Consider the following 24725-nt stretch of genomic DNA (forward strand, 5'->3'; position numbering starts at 1 on the left):
TGGTATGGTAAGCAGTGTTATACACAGTCTAGAAAAACTGCTCCCCTTTTTCATTATAAAGCCCAGGACATGTGCAGTACCTAAAAAGATTCTACCTTTGCAATTGCAATTTTATGTGTGTGGGTGGGGGAAGGGGGAGCTTGAGAAGGTTGCTGAGGGGCAGTGCTCACCACCAGAGGCTGAGAGGTGCTGGTCAGGGCCACAACCAGGGAGGCTCCTTATCTTCTGTGTGCTCAGCCCAGTGGCTGGAGAGCCGTGGCCGTGGAGGCCCATGTCTGCTGTGTTCTTAGCCCGGTGGCTGACTGGTGTCAGGCTCCCTAGGGAAACCACTTGGGATAAAATGGGAGGTTGGACCGGGCAGCCTCTCCACCCTGACCAAAGGTCAGAGAATTCAGACACACTTCTCCTTTTGTAATAGGAGGTTTTACATAGGGAGTGGCTGCCTGCAGGATACTTAATCTAGGGTATTTTTACTGCCCCAAACATCAAATACCTTTACTCAGGACATCCCCTTGATGTCTCAAGGACTGAAACAAGTAACTGTTCTGGTTGTCCTTTGTATCAAGTTAAAGCAGTCTTTTGCCTCCTTCCCCTCTTTTGTATTAGGGTGTAATAAAAAACAAAAAGAGGCAGATTTCTGTGAATTCAAGGCCAGCCCGGTCTACAGAGTGAGTTTCAGAACAGGTTCTAAAAATGTTAAAAAAAAAAAAAAGTATGGAAAAATAAACATGGGTGAACTCAGAATTCAGTAGTCACTAAGTTGCTCTCCTGTTACTCTCCTGTGTCTCTGTGTTTCTTTCTTATCTCTGTTTCTCTTACTTAACTTTTCTAATTCTCATGCCCTTACCCTGGAACATACTAGGATCGCAGCAGAAGTCACCCCAAAAACGTGACTCTGGACACTTTGGGGAATACCTTTTCAGTTAGGAGAGAAGGAGGTAGGAAGTGTGGATAGGGTGTTCTAGACTGCACTGCCTTTGATGGACCTGCTCCTGTGCCCTCTGTCCTGTGTCTGCACACATCCCCACTTGCCATGCCCCTGGGGCATGCTTGTGGGAGGATCTGTGTGAATGTGAATGTGTGCGCACATTTGCCAGGGTGGTCTCTGATCCGTGTTTCTGTGTGTCCCCGTGTGCCAGGGAGACCTTCACGCTTTCCTTTTCTTCCTTGTGAGTCAACAGAGTTTTTCCTAAGTGCCACACACACCAGGCTCTGCGTGAGTGCAGGAGACGTAGAGATACAGTGTGAGCACTGGGAGTTGTGCCTCTCTCTCTCTCTGTCTCTGTCTCTCTCTGTCTCTGTCTCTGTCTCTCTCTCTCTCTCTCTCTCTCACACACACACACACACAGAGAGAGAGAGAGAGAGAGAGAGAGAGAGAGAGAGAGAGAGAGAGAGAGAAAGAGAGAGAGAGAGAGAGAGAGAGAGAGAGAGAGCGTGAGCGAGCAGTGACCTTCTCAGCAAGGGACAGATTCAGCCATTGCCAGAGGAGTCAACGTGACAGGGAGAGGTGTCACCAAGGACCTCCCTCAGACTGTCGGGATAGTTGGCTAGTGGATGAACCTGGAGGAGTCTGTGGTGGGCCACACCAGCGCAGGCAAACAGGCAGCAACTATAATCTCTATATTCTGAGGGAATGGGTGAGAAGCATTGGATTGAGCTGACGCAGGCCTCAAATAGGCATGTGCAGGCCTGGCTGAGGCGTGTCTTGTCCTTCACCACTCCCAGATGTCACCATTTACCAACCTGAATATTTCAGTTTAGAAATAAGTCATAGCCTCATTGCCCCACCACCCCTGTCTCCTCAGCCGTCCCCGCTGGAGCTGTGTAGCCTCTGCCTTCTCAACTCTGTTACTGCCCGATCCTGCAGGCCTCTCAACCTTAAAACTTCAGGAAAGGAAAGCCTAATTTGGAGGACAGAGGTCACAGATGATCTTGGTTGAAGGGACTGTGGAGGCCAGCCATCTAGTCTCCCATTTAATATGCCATTCTAGGGAAAGGTTCAGTGATCTGTCGGCTGACCATCCTCTTGCGACAGGGAGCTTGCTCAGTACGCACAAGGTAGTAGCATTGAGTACAGACTTAGGAGCATTTAAAACACAACTGTGGCCGGGCGGTGGTGGCACACACCTTTATCCTAGCACTAGGAAGGCAGAGGCAGGTGGATCTCTGTGAGTTCGAGGCCAGCCAGGTTTGTAGAGCTAGTTCCAGATCAACCAGAGCTGTTATAGAGAAACCCTGTCTTCAGAAATTAAAAATGAATAACCAACAATACAACTGGAGGGGCTGGAGAGATGGCTCAGTGATTAAGAGCACTTGCTGCGCTTGCAGAGGTCCCTGGTTTGGTTCCCAGAACCCATAACTGTCTGCCTTTAACTTCTTGGGATCCATTGTCTTTCCTGGCCTCCATGGGTACCAGGCATACATGTGGTGCACACAGATAAAGTGTAGGCAAAACACCCATACATATGACAACAGTAAACCATTTAAAAAACTGTAGGAGCTCGACACTCGGGAAATGGAGCTCGACACTTGGGAAATGGAGGTAGACAGCTGAGGAGTTAAAAGTCATTCTTGAATTTGGTGGCAAATTCAAGGCCACCCAGGGCTACATGAAACCTTGTCTCAAAATAAAATGCAATTGTAGTAAATGCGTGCAATTTGCCATTCTCTCTCTTCCATCCTGGCTTTTGGAGCCCAGGGCTCACACTGAACTAGGAGCTCGCTCATGGCTACACTGTCTGGCCAGCAAGTTTCCGGGATCACTCTTTGTCTCCCCAGCACCGGATTACAGCCCCTGACGTACCTGTGGACACTGGGGCTCTGAACTCAGGTCCTCAAGCTTGTGCATGAAGCACTTGACCAAACTGAGCAATCTTCCCGGCTTCATTTTAACCGTTTGTAAGTGTACAAATGTGCAGTTGTACAACTCTCCATTTGTGAAACCTTTTCATCTTCCTACACAGAAACCCTACACCAGTAAGTCATAACCCTCACCCCTTCCCAACAGTCCTGGGTAACCTTTGACCTACTTTGTGGCTATAAATTTGTCTGTTGTAGGTATCTCCCACTGTTGGTGTTTCTGGGTCCTAGTGGCTCCTTCCGGGGAGGGGATGAGAAGGCATGGAAGCAGTGGTGCAGACTCGGGGGTCAGGTTGGGGGCAAACAGCAGACTCGTTTATTCAGCAATGGGGAGAGCCTTATACACCCTCCTCCCAGCACCCAGGTTGTTTCTCTCTGTTGACATTGCATGGTCACCCTTCATTGGCTAGGCGCTATCAGGACCTCTGACAGCGTTTGTTGCTAGGCCCTCAGGTTAGCTCATCTCTCTGCCTTTAAGCCTTACCTCCCTACACTTTGGTTTCTGGTTTCTGTCACTTGGCAGATGTTTTTAGGGTTCAGTCACATCATGTAAACTGTGTTTCACGGTGTCCATTCCATCATCTGTGGATGGGCAGATGAACTGTATTTGTCACGTGCCTGTTGTGAATATCGCTGGTGTCAAAATTTCATACAAGTCTTCAAGTCTGTTCTGATCCTTTTGGGTGTACTCGTAGGAGTGTAGCTACTTGCCTGGTGTGCAGTCGTCCTGTCTTTAGTGGGGAGGGCACACCACTACACCTTTTCTTAGTGGCCACTGTCTGTCTTTTGTGTAGTATTAGGACGTGGAGGTTAGCAGAAGCCTCAGCATCTCAGAGCTTTTGAATTTTAAACTGTTCTTCCTTCTTCCACAGAATCACCCCAAGAAAGGCCAGGCTCCCGGCGCAGCCTTCCCGGCAGCCTGTCAGAGAAAAGCACCAGCATGGAGCCCTCGGCTGCAACCCCGTTCCGGGTCACGGTAACTATCTCTGCGTCACCACAGCCACTGCCACCACCATCACCACCTCGCCCTGCAGGGCTACTCTGCGACCCCGCATCCCCCTTCCTGGAGCCTCATGGACCGGGAGAGCATCCAGCCTCTCTTGCTCTAGGTATCCAATCCCCTGGCGGCTCCCTGTTCTCTGGGGCCACATGGGGTTCCGTTCTTTGAGGGAGGGGGCAGGAGGAGGACAGCCTACGAGGCCACCAGGGCTGGCAGAACAGGCTGGACTGGATTAGAGCCCTTGACACGTACACACTGCCCTCTGCCCTTAAGATGCACATCTGTGTTTGGTGTCTTTCATAGAACAGTCCAGGGCATGTCATAATCTGATTCTGTCTTGACAGGTAAGAAAAGAATTCTGTATTCTTCAGCTGATAATGCCTTCAAATTGACCCAAATGCAGCATGTGTTCCGTTAGCTGTTCAGTTTAGATAGGCGACATTTTCTTTTCTTTTTCGCCAACCTAAATGAGGGCTAGAGAGATGAGAGGGCTCAGTCAATAAAATGCTTCCCTTGAAGACCTAAGAACCTAAGTCCAATCCCTAGAGCCTATGTTTAAAAAAACATGTTTCAGGTGCTGTATAATCACAAGAACGTGTAATCACAGAGATGGGAGGCGGGTACAGGCAGGTCCCAGGGACTCGCTGGCTGGACAGCCTAGCCTACTTAGTGACTGTTTCAAAAAAAAAGTGTATGTTACTCTGAAGAATTTTTCTGTGGCCTGTACACAAGTGGACACTCTTTTGTACATGCCCCAGCATGCACACACATGGATGCATGGGTTTTCACACACATGTACACATCAAAAACGCTAAATGACTTCACAGAAATGGACCTCAGTGATGTTCAATGTCTCTCACTCCTATGTATTCTGTCTCTCTCTCTCTCACTTTCTTTTTTGTTCTGAGCTAGAGTCTTACTATGTAGCCTTGGCTGGTCTGGAACTCGCTCTATAGATCAGGCTGGCCACAGACTCACAGAGATCTACCTACCTCTGCCTTCCAAGAGCTGGGATTAAAGCTGAGCGCCACTGTGCCCGGCTCCATGTATTCTTAGTCTCTGCACTCAAACACACATTTGCACAGAGCCGCTTCCACAGCGGGCATGACTGTGCTTGCTCTCTCCTGTGCTGTGTCAGGCACCTGGCACACTGTTTTCCCCAGTGACCTCCAGTCTGGGTCAGAGATGGAGGTGTGAGCCTTTGATATCCATCCGTCCGTCCGTCCGTCCGTCATTCATTCAGCAAGTTTTCCCGTGTACTCGCTCTGTGCCAGACACCATTCTAGAGACAGGCCGAGTGGTAAGATTGTCAAAGCCAATGCGTGGTGGGTGAGTCTTGGACTCACTGGTTTGTATTCTTGCCAAGAGCTGCTGTGTCTCGGGCTCTAGGGGAGCTGATATGACTGTTCTAGAGGGTGGGAGAGTTGTCTTAGGCCCAGAAAGGCCTGTGGAAATTGGCTAGGTGGTGATGGTGGTGGTGGCAGCGGCAGTGGTGGTGGCAGTGGCGTGGGAGGGCTTACGGTAGGGGTGACTGTGGCAAAGGTGTGGGCTTACACTCCACTGCTGCTGCTCTGCTTGGCGGTCGGGGTTAGATCACTGGGTAGGAGGTGAGGCTGGCCATGTGGCACCTTGGGTACCAGGCTGAAGGGACAGAGCCTTCCCAGGGCTGCTCACCTTCCTGCTTGTGTGAATGCTATGAAACTAGGTTCTGGGGTCCTCTCAGGATTGCAGGACCTGGGTATGCACCTTTGAATGTACTTCCCTAAGAGGTAGTCAGGGTCAGGGCTGAGGGTCAGCCTCTGGCCGGGAAGAAAAGTCCCTGTTGAGGGACTGTTTACACCCCTAGATAAACAAATGGTTTCTGGGGGCTCCATTGGAGCAAGAACTAGATGCACCTGTCCATATGAGGACTACCATGGGCAAGCTGAACTTTTCAGGACCTTGGAACAATGATTTTTTTTTTTTTTTTGCTTTTTCGAGATAGGGTTTCTCTGTGGCTTTGGAGCCTGTCCTGGAACTAGCTCTGTAGACCAGGCTGGTCTCGAACTCACAGAGATCCACCTGCCTCTGCCTCCCGAGTGCTGGGATTAAAGGCGTGCGCCACCATCGCCCGGCTGGAACAATGATTGATATCGCCATGGTCCTGCCACTGATGGCATATCTACTGTGTGCCAGGCACTGTGCCCGCTGTCCCACACCCCTGACCCGCAGTCCTTCAGGCAGCGCTGATATTGTTCTCCCATTACGGAGGAGGGAACTGAGGCTCAGTGGGGTAGGTAAGTCATTCCCTCAAGCTCAGGCCGATGAGTGAGACCCAGGTGTCTTGTGCCCCAGGACTAGGCACAGGAGTGTCATGGGCATCCCGTGGCCAGTCAGTTCCTCTGTTTGTGGCTTCAGTGTACGCACCATCGTACTTGACACTGCTATGATCCATGGCTTGGTAATTGTTTGCTGGGATTGGCATTTTTCCTGTTGTGTCTTCACTGTTTCCGGGGCAGACGCCACCTGAGGATGGAAGTCAGCGCCAGCTCCAGTACTCAGAACCCACTCAGGCTGCTGGACTCGAGTGGGGTTTGCACAGTGCAGGGGCATGCTCATGAGCCATTTGTCCATCCACCTCCTGAGGAACCCAGGGGTCAAAGTCATTGTCTCTGTGTCATAGAGCCCCTGATTTACAGGCAAGCACTGGTAGGGCTGTTGGCCATGTCACTTTCTTGTCCTTAGGCATTTTGGTCCTTTGTTTCTGTAGCCTTTGAGGACAGGGATGTGAGTGGAGACTCTTGGCCTGGGTGCCTGCAGGTGCTTGGGTATATAGATCTGGGTTCAAATCCTAGCACTGAGTTGTGACGTGACCTGGTTAGCCACACAGCCTTTCAGAACCTCTGCCAGTAACCTGCCCTGTGGCAGGTACTTAACTGATGAGATGCGCTGGGACCAATCATATTCATCCGTTAGATCCACGATCCCAATTGCAGTTCCCTTTCTGGAGATTAGTGGAGGGCTTGAGAGAGCTGGGCTAGAGGACAGAAGGCATGATATTTGAGGTCCTGGGGGGAGGACCTCCTCACCCCCATTCCCGAGCACTTATTCTTTCCCAAGTTTGCATCTGCCGTCTGCAGCTTGCTGCTGCTCCCTGTAGACCCCGAGGGAGCCTGAGGAACATGACTTTGCCTGGGGGAAGCAGGGGAGATACCACAGGCCGTAATGAATCTGCCACTGTTGCTGCCATTGCAAGCCCCGGTGACGGGATGTCACCATCTCTCACAGAAGGTGCCCCGTGGGAGAGGACTGGATCCGACAGAGGTCCCACCCAGCTGAAAGTGTTTCTGAGCTTGGGTTGTTTGCTCCTTCCCAGGGCTCCCAGGCCTTCTGTGAGAGGTTGTCCCCGTGTCATAGGGCACAGGTGGCCCAGTGCTAGCCCCACCGCAGCCTCTTAGACGGGACGACTTGGGAGAGCCTGTTTTTTTCTTGCTATGAAATAAAGTTGATGGCTTTTGTGGTCCGGATTCTGATGTGGCTTTAAGGCCTGGTACCAGCTTTGAGATACGGAAGAGTTGGAGATCCTTCCAACTCAAGTGCACCTTCCACCATCAGGAGGCAGTGAACGTGGGGCTGTGTGTGTCCCAGTGCTGCGGGGTAAAGAGCCAGTGTGGGAGGGGCTGAGGGTAGGTGACCACAGTGCCTCCTGTTTCTCTGTGTTTCATACCCAGGGCTGTCTTCTCTGACCCAGGTTATTGGGAAATGGGAGACAATGAGAGGAAAGAACATGCAGGATGTGGGGCCCTGGATCAGCAGGCGTGTTGGCCAACCCCTCCTGGGCCACAGTCCCTCATGTGTTCCCAGGAATCAGGTTGTTGGGAGACCGGGAGGTGCTGACAGCCATGGTTCCCTGGAAGGCCCCTTAGCCTTTGCCATCCCGAGGTGTGGGCTGAGTCCTTCCTCCTTCCTCCATCCCCTAGGCTGTTGACCTTGAGGAGTCCCAGGACTGGAGTGTGAGGTCGCAGAGGCTGTGGGAAACTTGACAGCCAGTTGATCCCTCCTTGGGAAGCTGAGAGTAGAGATGCTTGAAGGTTTGGCTGAAATTAGGTCTCAAGGCTGTGAAATGGAGAAGAAGTGTCAGAGGGGAGGCTCAGGGGGCTGCAGAAGCTGCAGATGAACTCTGGAAGCAGGCCTTTGGCTCTTTGCCGTGGTTCACTTCTACCAGTGCGGGGTTGTTCATAACCTCCGTGTTTCTGATGCAGTGACAGGTACGCCAGGCGAGCTGTGGGAACCCAGGTTCTCTGGCTGAGGGAGGCAGGGAAATTCTTACAGTGGGGACCTTTAAAACTGGGCTTTCCGAGACCTGTAGTTTTTCAAGAAAAGAGATAATAGTTTGTTTAGAGGAAGATCTAACCAAACAAAACAAACCAGTGGTCCTGACAGGAGGGGCTCTAGTGGGGGCGCTGAAGCCTTTGCCCTTTCTCCTGTAGAGTCAGGAGCTACAGGGGGCAATGGCTAAGGTTGGACGCCTCTGGGTACCCAGAGGGTTTCAGCTGCTCAGTCCTCATCCCATTCTTGTGTGCCTTCCCCGTGCGTGAACCATCTTTCTCCCAAAAACAGACATGCAGAGGGTGGATGACCTGGCTGGCGAGTGCCGTTCTTGCCGGTTTGCTTTCTGCAGGAGGCTCTTTCCCAGAGACAGAATGTTCAGGTGGGAATCCATCAGAGCGCCAGATGCAGGAGCTGTTCAGGATGGGCCCGGGCTGAGGGATGGTAAAGACCTCCTGTCTGAATAAGCAGGGAGCCCTGGCACATGAGGTGGACAAGACTGTCCGGAATCGTGCTCAGGCTGAGAGCCGGGAGTTTTATCAGTAGACAGAGACCTGGGCAGATGGGGGATTCAGGATGGGTCGGGGGCAAGCCAACTGCTATTCTCATCTGACCCTTGATCCCCTGAGCTTAGGTGTCCTCGTGGGTATCTTCTTGCTCAGTCCTGGAGACAACTGGCCCAGCCTTGGTAGCATGGATAGGGAGGGGGATAAGGAGAGGCCCCACCCCTTCTTTTCAGCTCTAGAACCTTCTAGAGTGTCCCTTGTTCCCTCTCTGGTAACTACTGAGATGTGAGTGGCTGTTTCCTGGCCTGTGTTCCTCGCTCAGGTGGAGTGCTGGGACCAGTGGCTGGCTTGAAGAGCCAGGAGCGCTTTTCTCTCTTCTCACGAGCTCTGGGGAGGTAGTGCTGACTTCTCTCAACAGACCACCTGGGAGGGAGCAGATTTGACTCTTGACCCCTGCTCCCCTCTGTGGGCAAGTTGCTCATCTCCAGACTTCTTTCCTCATCTGCAAACTGGGCAGCTGTGAGGGCTCCAAACCATACAGGTAGGTGTTCAGCCAGCGTCCACCTCCTGCTGCCTGCTGTTTCAGGGCACACCCTTTCCACACTTTCCCCAGAGCCCACGGTAGTAGGGCCTATCCTTCTACTTCACACTGTCCCAAAGCATCATCACTGACAGCTCCCAATGCCCAGCTGGGACCAGGAAGTGGAGAGAGGGGAAGGAACAAGTGTTCTGAGGGGCCAGAGCTGGCCAGAGCTGACCAGTCTGCAGAGTGTTTTCCCACCAGTTGGGGGCAGCAGAGGGCAGCGAGTGGATATCTGGGTGGCTACTCTGAGCAAGAGCTGAGGTCCTAGTTGTATCCCTGGCCACAAGGAGCCATTAGGCTTTGAAAGCTGCCGGGTGAGGTGTGGGTGACAACACTGGCCAGGGATTGGCTAATAACAGCTGGGGGATGGTATGGGTGGCTGAGCTGGCTTGGGCTGGGTTGTTCAGACAGCTGTCCCCTTGGGTTCATTGGAGGGCCATGGTTTGTGGCGCCCACAGACTTGCATCAGGAGAGGCTCAGGGTGAGAGGCTGGTGTGTAAGCTGACAGGAAGGGTTAGGGCGCAGCCTGAACTGTTACCGGCTCCTTGGGTCCCGTTAGTATCTCCACTACTTTGGGAGAGAATAGGACAGCATTCTAGGGAGGTAGATGACAAGTCAAGTCCTGACTGGGTCCCAAGCTCATCGTGGCTGTTCCTGGCACTCTGCAGGTCTGTTTGTTTCCTCCTTACAACTCCAGGTCACACACATTGTACTTTCCAAGATGACTGCACCGCACATAGAGAAAGCCCAACCCCCAAGCTGCCTCTCTTGTGCACCTGGATGTGGAGAGCCTCATGGACCAATGTGTGCTTGCCAGTGTCATCATTTGGACGAGGACTCTTAAACTCACAGAGGGGAGGTGTGTTGCTTGGAGATCACACAGTCAAAGGGGGTCAGAGCTGACATTTGAATTCAGGCTCCCCTCCCCTACTTTCTGTCCTACCCAGCACATGGGCCAGCAGGTGTCTGTGTAGGACAGATGCTCCAGCATAAGAGAGAGCTTCTTTTTGCACCCCACCTTTTAACCCTGCAGGCCCTTTCAGGAGCCTGGATAGAGGCATGATTCAGATGCCTTCATTTTCCTACTTTCCTTCTCACTGTGTGTTGTGTTAATGTGTTCTCCTGGAGGTGCCCATGTCTATGGTGCCCGTGCTTGCGTGCTCTCGTGGAGGTACGTGTGTGTATACGGTGCCCATGCTTGCGTGTTCTCGTGGAGGTACGTGTGTGTATACGGTGCCCGTGCTTGTGTGCTCTCCTGGAGGTGCCCATGTCTATGGTGCCCATGTCTATGGTGCCCGTGCTTGCGCGTTCTCGTGGAGGTACGTGTGTGTATACGGTGCCCGTGCTTGTGTGCTCTCCTGGAGGTGCCCATGTCTATGGTGCCCATGTCTATGGTGCCTGTGCTTGTGTGCTCTCATGGAGGTACGTGTGTGTATATGGTGCTCATGCTTGCGTGTTCTCGTGGAGGTGCCCATGTCTATGGTGCCCGTGCTTGCGCGTTCTCGTGGAGATGCACGTGTGTATACAGTACCCATGCTTGTGTGCACATGTATGTACAGAGACCAGAAGTTGACTTTGGGAACTTTCTTCCGCTTCTCTCCCTCTCTCCCCTCATCTCTGATCTCTGAGGTCGCTGGTGTAAGCTGACTGGCCGGTGGGTCCTGGGGACTTGCCTTTCTCTACTTTCCCAGCATGTGCCACTGAGCCTGGCTTGCTTTCTTTTCCTCTTCCTCCCTTGGCTTCTAGGGATTGAATTTAGGCCCTCATTCTTGTGTGGTGTACACTTTACTGACAAGCATCTCCCCAGCCTCCACCCCTTCTCTTTTTTTAGACAGGCCTTGGACTCTTGAGTGCCCAGAGGACAGACATATACTATCATGCCTTTACACAGTTCTGGGGATCTAACTCAGGGCTTTGTGTTTGCTGGGCAAGTGCTTTACCAGCTTAGCCACACAACCAGCCTGATTTCCTCACTGTTTCCTGCTATGAATACAAAGTGATCCTGTGGCATCAGGGTTGGATTACAGACATAATTACACGTGAGTTCTTGGGTAGGATTTGCTTCTGAAGCCAGGAGGCCCTCTGTGGAGGTGGCTGATACTGACATCTGTTTCCTACACTAGTCTACACATGGTGATGAATAACTGCCTGTGGGGTTGATTAAAGAACATCTCAGAGGAACCATGAATGTCCCTCCTCTGCCCTGGTGCCTACTAGGGGGTAGGTGGATCCATTTCCCCAGCCTCACATCCGGGAATCCAGAGCCCCACAGGCCTGTCCCAGCCTTTGCCTTGGGGCAGGTTGGTCTTCCATCCCCTGCTTTGAGAGACTCTTATTGGCAGCTGCAGTCTCTCCTCTCTGAAAGGCCTTCCTGAGCAGACATCTCCTTGGGAGCTTCAGTATCTCCTGTCCTTCCTCTGCTCACTCTGTCACTAATGATCCAGCACGTGCGTCTTCCACCAGCTGATGGTGACCTTCTCAAGGGCAGGACTGGCTTCTGATTCCTGGAATCTTCAGAGCCTGCTGTGGGCACCTGCTAGGGGCTGGTGGAATATGGGGGGGGGGCGTAGGGAGCAAATTAATTAGATAGTGGTGAGGTGGGGAGCAGCCTCCTCCTCCAATCTGAGAGTCCCCCACTCTGTGCCTGAGGCCGCTGAGGCCACCTACTCTGAGAGGGAAGGTTGACCTGTTGCCCAGAACCCGACAGCACATCAGCAGGGCGAGGCCTAGACTCTGTTCACAGTTCTTCTGAGCCTTCGGAGGCCATGACTGCCTGTCAGAGCAGCCTGCAGCTAGCTGCCTGACGTGGAGGCCAGTGGCCCATCTGTGACTGTTTTCCTGTGGACAGGCACTGGCACTTGGCAATCCTGCTGCACGGACTGCGGGTGCAGCTGCACCTCTCAGTCTGGCTTTCTTGCTGCTCAAGGCAGAGGCCCCCTGGGGTTTCTGTTGTTCCCCCACTGGCTAGCACATCTCTCTGCCTTGCTCCAGGCCTAGTCCGAACTCTAGGGTGTCTGGGAGGCTCCACCATCTGGCCTAGCATCCGTCCTTTGGGTTAGCCACTGTTTGGGGTTAGGTCCTCTTTCATTTGTCTTCTCAGCAATTGAATTCCTGTTGGTGTGGTGGGGGAACATACCCCAAAGCAAAGGGTTTAGAGGTCAGCTAGTTTCTAGACCAATGAGGAAACAGAGTCACAGAAAGGCTAACATACGTGTTTAGGGCCTCATGGTTGGTTGTGGAGTGGTCTGCCCAGACTGAACTCAGCACTGCTGCTCCCTGGCTGTGGCCCTGTGTGAGGTTCTTGCCCTTTCTGAGCCTCTAATTTCCCATCTGCATAGTGGGTTGTGAGGACCAAAGGAATCATGAAAAGCTCTAGCACAGGGCCTGACGGGTCTTTGTGAGTGTGTGTGTGTGTGTGTGTGTGTGTGTGTGTGTGTGGTGAACAGGGAGGCTGAGTACTCTGCTGGGCCACCTTCGCCAGAGCATTTGCTCACACAGGATGGGGAAGGCGTGATTCACTAGGAAGACCGGCCTAGTCATGAGATCTCAGCCCTGAGGCCCAAAGATGAGAGGCCAAAAGCAAGGGAAGGCACCCTGGTGGAATAGACTTCCTGAAGCCACCTCCTGTGCTAGCCTAAGGTCAGCCTAGAACGATGGTTCTCATCCAGTGGGTTGTGACCCTTTTGGGGAGTCTAACACCCCCCCACCCCAATTGCCTAAAACCATAGAAAAACATGGGTATTTACATTACAGTTCATAACAAAATTACAGTTATGAAGTAGCAATGAAATAATTTCAACATGAAGAACTGTATTAAAGGGTTGCAGGATTAGGAAGGTGAGAACCACTGGCCTAGAACGTGATGGCCTTCAGGCATCTGAGCCAGTTTATGCTAAAGGCATGTCCATGGGCCTGGTACTTTATGGGATGGTCAGCCACTCCCTGGCTGCTCCCTGTGTCCCAGCCGAGCCTGATTTCCGCTTGTGGATGTCTGCTCAGGCCCGGGGGAAATATTAGAGGGCCGTGTTCATATGGCCTTTCCCCTCCTGTGTCACCCACCCTCTCTGCCTTCTCTGGGCCTTAGGGTTTCAGGGACCCTTGCCTTGCATTTCCTCATGCTGTGTCACGAGCCCCCGCTGGTAGTCTGGAAGTTGGAGGCCAGGGGGCCCTGCAGCAGTGAGCAGTCACGCTCACTGCTGTCCTGAGCCCAGAGTCTGCCTGCATTGCCCTCTGTGGCTTCCCTGGCCTTGCCTCTCTCAGTAGACTGTCCCATCTTCCGTATTTCTAAAAAAACGCCTCCTCGGTAAGCCCACCAGGAATACTCCTAAGTGGACTTCTTTAAAAAGTCTTCTTATGCCAGGCAGTGGTGGTGCATGTCTTTAACCCCAGCACTCGGGAGGCAGAGGCAGGCGGATCTCTGTGCGTTCGAGGCCATCCTGGTCTACAAGAACCAGTTCCAGGACAGGCTCCAAAGCTACACAGAGAAACCCTGTCTTGATTGTGTCGTAGATATAAATCCACCCCAGAAATAGTGAAATCCTGCTAGGCTTATGGCCCCTGATCTGGGGTTTTGCAGTCCAGTGTGGCTGGGAGGCTTTAAAGATATTCATTTGTATTGAAAATGTCCACAGAGGGACCTGACCAAGACTGAGGGCATTGAGGATGCTAGCTCAGGGACCTAAAAGGAGGAGCTGGGTCCTCCAGGCAAAGGGGCTTTTGGATAGCCCTTTTGGAGTCTTTGCTGGTCAGAGGGACCAATAAAAGCAAGGTCAGGGGAAGTGGAGGCCATGGCGAAGATAGTGGGCAAGAGGCTCGCATGCTGCTGTAGGCTGGACTCTCCTGCGGGATCCCATTGTCCTCACAGACACTGCGTTTTTTTTTTTTTTTAAGACTGATAATCTTTTTTTTTTAATTATTTATTTATTTATTATGTATACAATATTTTGTCTGTATGCCTGAAGGCCAGAAGAGGGCGCCAGACCTCCCTACAGATGGTTGTGAGCCACCATGTGGTTGCTGGGAATTGAACTCAGGACCTTTGGAAGAGCAGGCAATGCTCTTAACCACTGAGCCATCTCTCCAGCCCCAGACACTGCGTTTTTATAGTTACTTTCCCTTTTACAGGCAGGGAAGCAGCCATGATGTCCAGCCACTGGCTTAGACAGCTTGACCCCTGAAGAATGTTGTTTTCTACGCCCCACTTTTTCAGGGAGATGGAAGGCAGATCTCGGATTTGGCAGGGCCGTTCTTGGTGTTTTGCCACATAGGGACTTGTGAGTGTGTTAAATTTAGGGCAGAAAGACATGTTTGGGGCAGGAGTTTGTTGCTCTTTACAAAACCCTGAGAGCCACACATTGAAGCCCTGTAAAAATGAATAAATGGGGTGTGCTGAGAGACACCCCAAAATGAAGCCTCCCACACAAGGCAGGGAGAAAATGTCAGTGGCAAAATTAAGCTGGGTCTTCAGGGCCCCTTCCCCTTCTTTCCCTGTTGTGCCTGGCGTTGGCAGCAGTGTCCTTTGTGGCTATCTGTTAACTGCTGAGCCTGTGTATGTGTGTCTGGGCTCGTTTCTGTGTTCTCTTGATTTGCATGGTGTATGTGTGTGTCTTTGTCTTGTGTATGCTGGCTGGCCAGCATACGTATTTGCACGCACATCTGTGAGTACGGTGGTGCTAGAGAGACGCATATAAAACATATAAAACCTTTCTTGTGGGTGTGCCTTTTGTGTAGGCATTGTTGCCATGCTTGTCCTTGAGCCTGAATATGGTTTCAGGCTTGTATATTTCTCCATGCGAGAATGTGTTTATGTGCGGTTTTCTGGCCAGGATGTTGGTTTGAGACAGGGTCTCATTCTGTAGCCCAGGCTGGCCTCCAACTCGAGATCCTCTGCCTCCTCCGTGCTGGATTACAAATTTCTTGGCTATTCAGTATTTTGAGACAAGAGTTTATTCTTGAATGTCCTAGTCTTGTTTGGGGACCTCATGGCTTGTGGTCCTTTGTTCTGCTGACAAGGGGGGCTATGAAGATCTTTCATGTTCAAGGGAACACTGGCATAGTCAGAGGGTGATCTGTGGGCAGGCTATCAGAAAGGCAGCAGCTTCCGATCCTAGCTTAAAATTCCTCTTCTCTTTCTCCTGTGACCATGCCTGTCACTTCATTGAGTCATTCCCCAGCTTTGGTCACCTTTGATGGTGGAGGAGGTTTGGAAGAATGGCACATGCGGAGGACATGGGCAGAGCCAGCACATTTTTTGGCACGGAGTGCCAAGCCTGGGAGATCCAGGCAACCCGGCTGGTCACTGATCCTCACTTCATAGGACTGGCAGGTGCTGCACTGGCAAGCGCTCACTCACCCTAGTCCCTTGTGTTTCCTGTGCAAGACTGAGGAGGCCTGGACAAAAGAAGTACAGCTTCCAGGGGGAGTCTAGAAGCATGGTGCTGAAGTTGGAAGGAACTGAGGAGACCTAGGTATTGTGCTTGGTTATTCTAAACCAATCTGACCACCCTCTGGACCTTGGCTCCTGTTTGTACCATGTGGGTCCTATTGCTTTTACCCATGCACTTAGGAAATAGGTCTCTTGCCACCCTGCTCCTGCACTTGCCTGCTGTGTGCCCAGCGTCTCTCTTCTCTGGGTTCCAGAGGTGGCACTCTCTGGCTGGGATCTTCCCCTGCCTTTTCTGTTTTGCTTATTTAGATGTGTTCTTGGCATTTCGACAGAGCCCTAGAATGGAATTGAAGGAGACATCTGTGAAAACAGCCTCCCTCCCGAAGCTTCCCTGTTTGGGTTTGGACTTTTAAAATCTGGCATGGGTAGAGCTGGGTTCTGCCCAGCATGGATCCTTGGCATTCTGCCTGCGTTCCAAGCACCATCTCAGAGTTGCAGGTTGGACAGATAAAGGGAGACAGAGGTATGCCAGGCCGTTTACACGTCTGCAGTGACCCAGGGTCTGCTTACAGGAAGGGGAGGAGAGGAAGGCTGGGCTGGGTGGAAGGACACTGAGGGTAGGGAAGGGGCATGCTCTTGACTGAGTTCTCACTGTCCTCTAGGTCTGGGCTCAGGACTGTAGGAGATATATAGCCGGTTGGAGGCCTTTGGTGACAAGGGGCTCCCAGGGTGGTGTGGTTGTGCACACCCTCTAGAGTACAGTGCCTGTGAGGACTCTCCTCCCCTGTGAGTCCTGTGTGCAGAGGATGGTCTGAGCTGTCTGTTTCACCTCTGGGGAAGGAGGTCCCCACTCTGCTCACCCCACATTCCAGAACTCTCCTGGGTAAGGTCCAAGCTCTGCTAGATAACAACGTAGCCACTCTGAGCACGGATCTTAATCTCTCCCAGCCTCCACTTCCCTCTGAAAACCTGACGTTCTGGTACTGAAGCTCGCATTCTCCCAAGGACTCTTAGCAGAGGCCTTGAGCCTCCTAGGCTGACTCCCTCCCTGCTGAGAGATGTGCTTGGAGTTTTCATGGACACAGCAACTTGGCAGAACAGGAGCTTGCTCGATAACCCATCATTTATCATCATCATCATCACTTGGAATTGATTGAAATGGGTGAATGAAGAAATCACGCGTCTGGAATTCTGAAAGGGTTCTGAGCGTTGCTGGAGAGAGCCTCCCTGAGACGAGCAGGGGTGGGCCAGATGTTAGGACAGAAGGGCCGCAATGGGAGGGGGTGCCTGGTGACCCGTCCTTCTAGCCAGAGACACCTGTGTTCTCCACTCTGGTCTGTCCTGGGTCTTGGCCAGTGGTAGAGTGGGGGTCAGCCGTGAGTGGTTGTGTTCTTTTGGGTGGGGGTCATTCACAGAAGGGCAAAGCAAGGACTAGCAACAGCAGCCTTGTATGAAAGCCCTGAGGCCTTGCTTGAGCCCAGTACACTGGCACAGCTGCCTGTGTGTTAATGGAGGCCAGTACCCCACAGGGGCGGAGCAGGCCCTGTCCCTGTGGACTGCAGGCTGCCTGCTGTGTTTTACACTTCAGTCCCTGCTCCCTGGATGAAAGCTGAGGCCTCACCTGAGCAGCCCCATGGCCGCACACTGCACATGGGGAGTCCTTTGGAAGAAAGCACTAGTTAAAAGAGTGGTTCTCACTTTGTGGCCGCAAGCAGCTTCATTCATGTCTCTGTCCCCAGCCAGCACTAGCAGCCTGAAGACTCCATAGAGGCCCAGGCAGACTCTTCCCTGTGTCGCTCACCCACACCTTGGGACAAAAAGAATTGGCTGCACTTGAGCCAGTCTCAGAAATGGTGACAGTAAAGCCACTACATGTGATTGCTTAAATTTCTGCTGATATCCTGGTAATATCTGAGCATAATTCTTCCCATAATCCCAGAAAGTAGGTCCCACCATTAGCCTGTTTTACAGGTAGGATACTAAGGCTTGAAAAGAACCAGTGATTTTTACAGAGGTTGTCTGAACCTAGACCAGACGTGGTGTTGCATGTCTGTAATCTCAGCACATGGAAGGAAATAGAAAGAGTAGGAGTTTTGAAGCCAGCCTGGGCTACATGAGACCATGTCTCAAATCTTCCCCTGGCAGGGGTGGGGTGGGGAGATTTGATCCTAGGAAGCCGAGTGCAACCCCTGGAATCCTAGCACTCAGGAGACTGAAGTAGGAAGATCATGAATTCAGGGCCAGCCTGGGCTACATGCTGAGCTTCTTCTCAAAAAAACAAATGAACAAAGATTTTTGAACCTAGGCACCATGAAAAAGTTTGAGGTGCCCAGAGGTTGATTGGCAAGGCCAGATCCTCTGTGTGTGTAGTGTGATAGTCTCCTAAAGAATGTGTGATGGAGATTGGGGGGGGGCGGCAGGGGGGAGACTGTGGGAGGTTGCGGGAGGGGGGTGACTGTGGGAGGTGGTGGGGGGTGACCATGGGGGGATGACGGGGGCGTCTGTGGGAGGTGATGGGGGCAGCTGGGGGGTTGATGGGAGGATGATGGGGGGGGCGACCATGGAGGGGATGACGGGGGTGACCATGGGAGGGGTGACAGGGGTGACCGTGGGGGTGATGGGGGGTGACTGTGGGAGGTGGTGGGGGGTGACCATGGGGGGATGACGAGGGTGACCATGGGGGGGTGACGGGGGCGACTGTGGGGGGTGATGGGGGGTGACGGGGCAGCTGGGGGGTTGATGGGGGGGATGACGGGGGCAACCATGGGGGGATGACAGGGGCGACCATGGGGAGGTGATGGGGACCACCGTGGGGGGTTGACTTGGGGGCGACCGTGGGTGAGTGATGGGGGCACAGGCAAAGGAGTGATCATGCAGTGATTTGTTGAAAGCATGTCTAGCCCTCACAGACGAGCTAGCCTGACATATGCTATTATAAACTCTAGGTTTTTATGATACCTTTGCATTTGGAGGAGTTACTTGTGAGAATAAACTTAGCTTTTGTTGGAGGTTCTGTTCTGCACCCCAAGCCTAAACTCTGGTCAGCTTTATTTGTCCTGGTTAATACTTACTGCATGTCCCTCCCTAACTTATTTCACAGTGAGGTGATAGGCCTTGCCCACCAGCTCTCCGAGACAAGCTGGGGTCTGGTACAGCTGGGTTTGAGGCCTATGTGCCTACTTGCACTTCTTAGTTCTTAGGCACGGACTGTCAGTATGCCCAGCACAGCCCCAAAGTGGGTGCCAAGAGCTATTTGTTTGTTTGTTGAGGCAAGGTCTCACTATGTAGTCCTGGTTTGCCTGGAACTCAACAAGATCTGTGCCTGCCTCTGCCTCTGGAGTGCTGGGATCGAAGGTGTGCACCATCAGGCCTGACTTGAATGAACGGGAACCTTGTCTCATGCCACTTAGTCAAAGGTGGACTGGGGCCTTTGTTTTCCCTGTGGTGGCATCAGGCTCGGTACCTGATGCATGGCAGGCAGTCTGCCACCAAGCTACCTCCCAGCTCTTTGACTTGGGCCTGGCATAACTTTCTGGTTTGAAGACCAACTAGCTGCTCTTCATGAGTTCTGGTTCTGGCAGATCCCATGAAGTGGGGTGGGGGGTGGGGAGAAAGGCTTGTCTCTTTCATCCAGGGCAGAGGACAAACCGCCTGACTCTTCAGCCCGGTGAATCTGGGCAGAGTCCGGGAATGCAGCTTGGGGCCTTTGATCTTGGGAAGACCTTTCACCTCTCTGGACCTTTGTCACCCTCAGTAATGGCTTGTTGGCTTTGAGTCTCCTTCCAGGATGAGGGTGTTTATTATATGTGGGGCTCTGAACGGGGACTCAGGTCTGTAGGGCAGATTGTGGAGAAGTGGGTCTTAATAGGAATCCTCAATGACTCCCTGAAGAACCCCTCATGATCTGAGTTGCTGGGCCTCTTGGGTATGTAAACAACATGGCTGCTGTGTTCCCATGTGTCTTGTGTGGCAGGCTTTTGGAGTACTAGTCCCCAAGGCCATTGCTGGGTAAGGGGAGGTAGCAGGTAGCATTGGTTTTTCAGAAGGAAGTCACTGCCCTCTGACAGGTGGCATCTGAGCCTCGTGAGGACAAGTGGGGAAGTTGCAAGGGTCCAACCCACTTTCTTAGAGGGGAGAAGACTTTTATTTTTTTTTAACTCAGAAATAGAGTCGAACTGAAGATATTATTATAGAATGGGCTCCATTGTCAAGTGGGCTTTGTGATTCTTTGTACCTAAGAGTGTAACAATGGTGAAATCTTCATCAGTGCAGAAAGTGAGAACCCAGAGAAGTCCAAGTGTGCTGGGGAGACTCCCTAACTTAATACTCGTGAGGGAAGGCCACACAGGGCAGCCAGGCAGCTGGGAGAGCCAGCGTTTGCTTGGAGGTGCAGGGTCCTGCCTGCTGTGTCCCAGAAGCTTCAAGCTCCCCTAGTCTGCAATGCCTTGCCCGTGGATTATGTCTCAGGGGGAGGGTCCCTCCAATTTGTCCTGTAAGCCAAGAGGCACCTACTGAGTGCAGTGCGTTTGAACCCCTTGTCAGGCCATGTGGGCACAGGGGTCAGATGCACTTGGACAGTACCAGCTAGGAAAGCCTTTGGGTGGGGGTGGCATTTTAGTGGCCCTGGGAGAACATGTGGAATGCTGACAAGTGACAACAGAAAGAGGCTGCTATAGAAGAAAAAGATGTAGAGGGAAAAGAGCAAGGTGAGGGATAGCTTAAGATGTTGCAAGAGACGGGTGTCCTGTGGGAACTTCTCTGGCATTAGCCTCTGGAACTGGCTGTCCTCGGGCAGACATCTCTGAGCAAGGCTTCTTCATTTGCAGGCAACGTCTTTCTGGTACTTTCTCTGTGGCACGAGAGGATTTACTTAGCCCATTATTGAGCTTGTCACGTCTGGGGGGGTTGAGGCTGCAAATGTCCCCTTGACCTTCTGAGGTCAGAGGACCGTCAGACCCACCCATTCTCCTGTGATGGATGAAATGTGACATTCAAATCTCAACGACAGCACTGACATCAAAATAGTTACCACTCCTTTACTTCTGTCCTAAGATTACCCTGGATGGAGACTGAGTGGGTGGGTCCCAGCACCCCTCCCAGACAAGCCCTCCTCGGGGAGTTCCCAAGGTGTCTGCAGGTCCCAAGCTCAGTGTCTTAGAATCAATCTCTCTCTCTCTCTCTCTCTCTCTCTCTCTCTCTCTCTCTCTCTCTCTTTCTCAGAATTTCTCTGTGTAGCCCTGGCTGTCCTGGGACTCACTCTGTAGACCAGGCTGGCCTTGAACTCTCAGAAAACCACCTGCCTCTGCCTCCTGAGTGCTGAGATTAAAGGATTAGAGTTTCTAATGCTATGATTAAAACAAAACAATAACATGACCAAAGGAACTTTGGGAAGAAAGGGTTTATCAGTTTATGCTTTTATATCTTAGACCATCACTGAAGGAAGTCAGGACAGGAACTCAAACAGAGCAGGAACCTGGAGGCAGTAGCTGATGCAGAGACCATGGCGGGGTGTTGCTTTCTGCCTGCTCCCTATGACTTACTCAGCCTGCTGTCTTATAGAACCCAGGACCATCAGTACAGGATGGCACCACCCACAATGGGCTATGCCCTTCCACATCAATCACTAAATTAACAAATGCCCTACAACTAGATATTGTGGAGGCATTTTCTCAGTTGAGGTTCCCTCCTCTCAGATGACTAGCCTGTGTCAAGTTGACTGAAAACTAGCCAGCTCACTCAGTAAGACTAAGCCGTGGCCCCTTGAGCCCCGCAAAATTTCATCATCTATCAAGGGAGCTCTGGTCCAGCCTGCGCGTACTGACTGCTGCCTGCCTCCTCCCCTGCTTCTTCATTAGTCCAGAAGCTCTGGGGTGGGGTGATTGGAGTTGGGGGTGGTGGTTTAAGCTGGAGCTTCAGGTTAACGCTGCCCGGTGAATCTAGGCATGGTCTGAGTCCGGTGTCCCAAATCTGAGGAATACTCAGGAAATCCTTCAACACCTCAGGCCCCTCCCTAAGGCGGGAACTGGGAAACCCTGTACCCGTGGGAATTGGCCTTGCCGGGGTCCAAGGGTGTCAGCGCCCATCCAGACATCCAGTCACTGCCTACTCTGGTCTAGATGGCCAGAATGCTGCTACCAGGCGCTGGCCGCCTAAAGGGCCTGCTCTCCCGGCCTTAGTTTCCTTCTGTGCAACCGCTCCTGTCAGTCCCGGACGGGGCGGGGTGTGGATTCCTCCCGGAGGTTGGGGGTGTGGCCTGGTTGTGAAGGAAGGCTGGGAGATGAGGGGCAGCTGGTGGCTCGAGACCCCCAGGTCCCCGCCCCTCCGGAGCCGGGTCCCCCTCACCTCCCGCCCTCTCGGCACCAGGGGGGCGGGGTAGGGGGCTCGGGCATCCTCGGCCACGGTCGGAGACTCTCGGCTCGGCGTCGCCAAGGCAACGGCGGCTTAGGGGCGGGGGCGACGTGGCGGGCTGGGCCGGCCGGCGGGCGGCGCGGGGTGGGCTGGGCCGCGCTGCGCGGGCCGGGCCGACGGCGCTCGGTCGGCGGGCGGGCGAGCGGCGGCGCGGGCCGCGAGCTGCTGGGGCCGAACCCGGCCCGCCGTGGGCCGCGAGGGTGCGGGTCCCGGCCCGCTGCCGCCGCGCTAACCCCGCCTCCCCTTCCCCCTCTTGTCGCCCCGCGCGCAGGGCTTCCTCAGCCGTCGCCTCAAGGGCTCCATCAAGCGCACCAAGAGCCAGCCCAAGCTGGACCGCAACCACAGCTTCCGCCACATCCTGCCGGGGTTCCGGAGCGCAACCGCTGCCGCCGCCGCCGCCGCGGACAATGAGAGGTGAGCCCGCCGTCGTCCGGGCTGTGCCCCGAGGGCGCAGGGACAAAGCCGGAGCCGGGCAGAGCACGCTCCCGCGGGAGAGACGCCTCGCCGGCCTCCGGGAACTCCGGGAACGGGGTCTACGTCGGGCCGCGGGGCCGAGGCTGCACCCTTTGCTGCCCCCACCGGCTGCCGGAGGTCCAGGGTGAGGCCGGGCGGCAAGTGCCCTCTCGGGCATGAGGGGTCCTGCTTCTTCTGGCCGAGGTGGGCATTGTTTCCCGGGCCGTGCGGTGTCTGGAGGGACGGAAGTGGCGCCTCCACCCTCAGGACCCATCCCCCGGCCTGCCGAGTCCCTCGGTGTCCGATACAAAAGGCATTTTCGGTTGGGTCTTACCCAGACCAGGCAGCGCTCGTGGCGCGGAAAAGGGTGAACATCTGGAGGGGAGGAGCAGGGGGCTGGGCTGCTCTGGGGGCACATCTGCGCTAAGTAGGGCACGTGCTCCTCTGGGGGCTGGGGCGAGCAGAGCGGGCAGTGCCCGGTTGATGGGCATAGCATGAGACCCCGGAAGATGGGCCTTCCCCCTCCAGTCTGGGCTGCTGCTCCCCTCCTTTTCCTTCCGCTCCCAGGGGTGTCTCCTATTCCCTGCTTCCTTCTGGGTAAGCCGAGAGCAGGTGTGGAAATTCCAGGGGGAGGTGGCTTGTGGGGCAGAGGAGCGGGGAGGAGGTTGTTGAGCCTGCTTTGGAGTCACTGGCAACGTGCAGGCTTCAGCTCGCAAGGGCAAGCCATCCTGTCCGTGCGGGGGCACTGGGCGGGCACAGTCTCTGGGGGCCCTGGATCTCCTCCTTGAGTCGTATCAGCCACAGGCACCTTTCCACTTAGGCACAGGCACAGTGATGGATTCCTGTACCAGTTAGAACGTGTCGTGGAGGTGAAGGAGCCAATGGGCTCTAAGAAGCCTTTTCAGCATTCAGCCCCAACATCTTAGGGTACTGGCGTCTCCCTAGGTCTGTGTCCGCTTTACCATTGGCGAGTTGGCACTTTTTGTGTGGAAGGCACAGGTAGAATGATAATGTCTCTCCTTTCCTCCTTGGTTCCAGCAAGCAAAGGAGCCCAAGTTATCCCAACTCCTGCCCAAGGTGGAATGACGATTAACTGACAGCTAGCGTCTTCCCCCAGAGTACCCCTCCCACAACCCAATTAGAACCGCTAGACCTTCCTTGTCCCTCAGCCCAGAGCGGCTCTCCAGTGCATCCCCACCGCTGTCTGCACCTGGCTTCCTGCCCCAGCTGCCCAGCCCAGCCTAAAGCAGGACCCCCAGCGTCTCACTAGTGGCTATGGTGCCTCAGGGGACCAGGCGTTCCCTGGCAGGAAGGTGTAGCCAGGTCAGAGCTCAGTGCTGGGTGCAGCCACTGCGTCTTTGAAAATCTCCATTCCCATCTTTGTTATTATTGTCTGTCTGGACGGCAGGCCATCCGGTTTGCTGCCTTCCACTCTCCTACAGCTTCCACCTCCGACTGTGTCCCCCAAGAACATGCCCTTCTCCGCGCTTTCCCTGGCAGGGGTCCGGACCCTCTGTTCTCGCATGCGAGGACTTGTGTACGTACCCGGTTTTGTGTGCATGTGGTGGTTGTCCGGGAGCAGGAGAGACAGCAGGCAGCCCGGTCTCCCAGTGTGTCTGTCCGCTTGAGAGCAGGCGGCATGCGTGTGGTGTTTACCTCCCGCCCTGGGAAGCCGGCAGCAAGCGCTTGACTAGCAACCCTAGCCAGAGGTCCAGGCTCCATTAAGATGACCTCGGATACATCCTGTTCAGCCTGCTCTCAGGTTAGCCTTGTTCTATGTAGGGGGAGGGGTAGGCAGAGTCGGCTTTGAGAGTGAAACTACAAGTCCATTTCTGGAAATGTGAACGGCAGCAAGAGGAGCTGAATGTCACTGGCAGTGGTGTGGAATTGTCTTTTTAATTTTCTCTAAACAAGATCTGGCCTAGTGGCTTGTCTGGAATCGAAAAGGAGCCCAGGTTTCCATGAACAGTCAGGGAGACTGGGTTTGGAATCCTATTCAGTCTAGAGGCTGAAATGGGCTTTGCCAGTACTGGGGTCTTGGTTTGTTGCTTTGTTCGGGAACAGCTCCGCTGGCTTGAGCTGGGTGCTTTGGCAGATGTTCCTCTGGGACAGTCCTGGAGTCATCATTCTCGGAGTTCACTGACTCATGGTCAGGCCTGGGTCAGTGGAAAGGGACCTCTTCACTCTTGTGGGTGTTGTGCTGCCCAGGTGGGGTGGGATAAG

General features: G+C 53.6%; 1 protein-coding gene across 11 annotated transcripts in view; it reads left to right on the forward strand.

Annotated features, from left to right (window-relative positions):
- Window positions 1-24725, forward strand: part of Dab2ip (DAB2 interacting protein) — a 170658-nt gene that overhangs the window by 79512 nt on the left and 66421 nt on the right. For 9 of the 11 annotated variants that reach the window (XM_075986009.1, XM_075986019.1, XM_075986016.1 and 6 more), the window contains 2 exons: window positions 3732-3835; window positions 22321-22463. In XM_075986009.1, coding sequence (XP_075842124.1) covers window positions 3732-3835; window positions 22321-22463 — 247 coding nt within the window. Of the gene's footprint in view, window positions 1-3731; window positions 3969-22320; window positions 22464-24725 lie in introns of those variants that run through there. The other 2 variants (XM_075986021.1, XM_075986020.1) reach the window with 2 other exon arrangements.

The sequence above is a fragment of the Microtus pennsylvanicus genome, chromosome 9 (genome assembly GCF_037038515.1).
Source record: "Microtus pennsylvanicus isolate mMicPen1 chromosome 9, mMicPen1.hap1, whole genome shotgun sequence".
Classification (NCBI taxonomy): Eukaryota; Metazoa; Chordata; class Mammalia; order Rodentia; family Cricetidae; genus Microtus; species Microtus pennsylvanicus.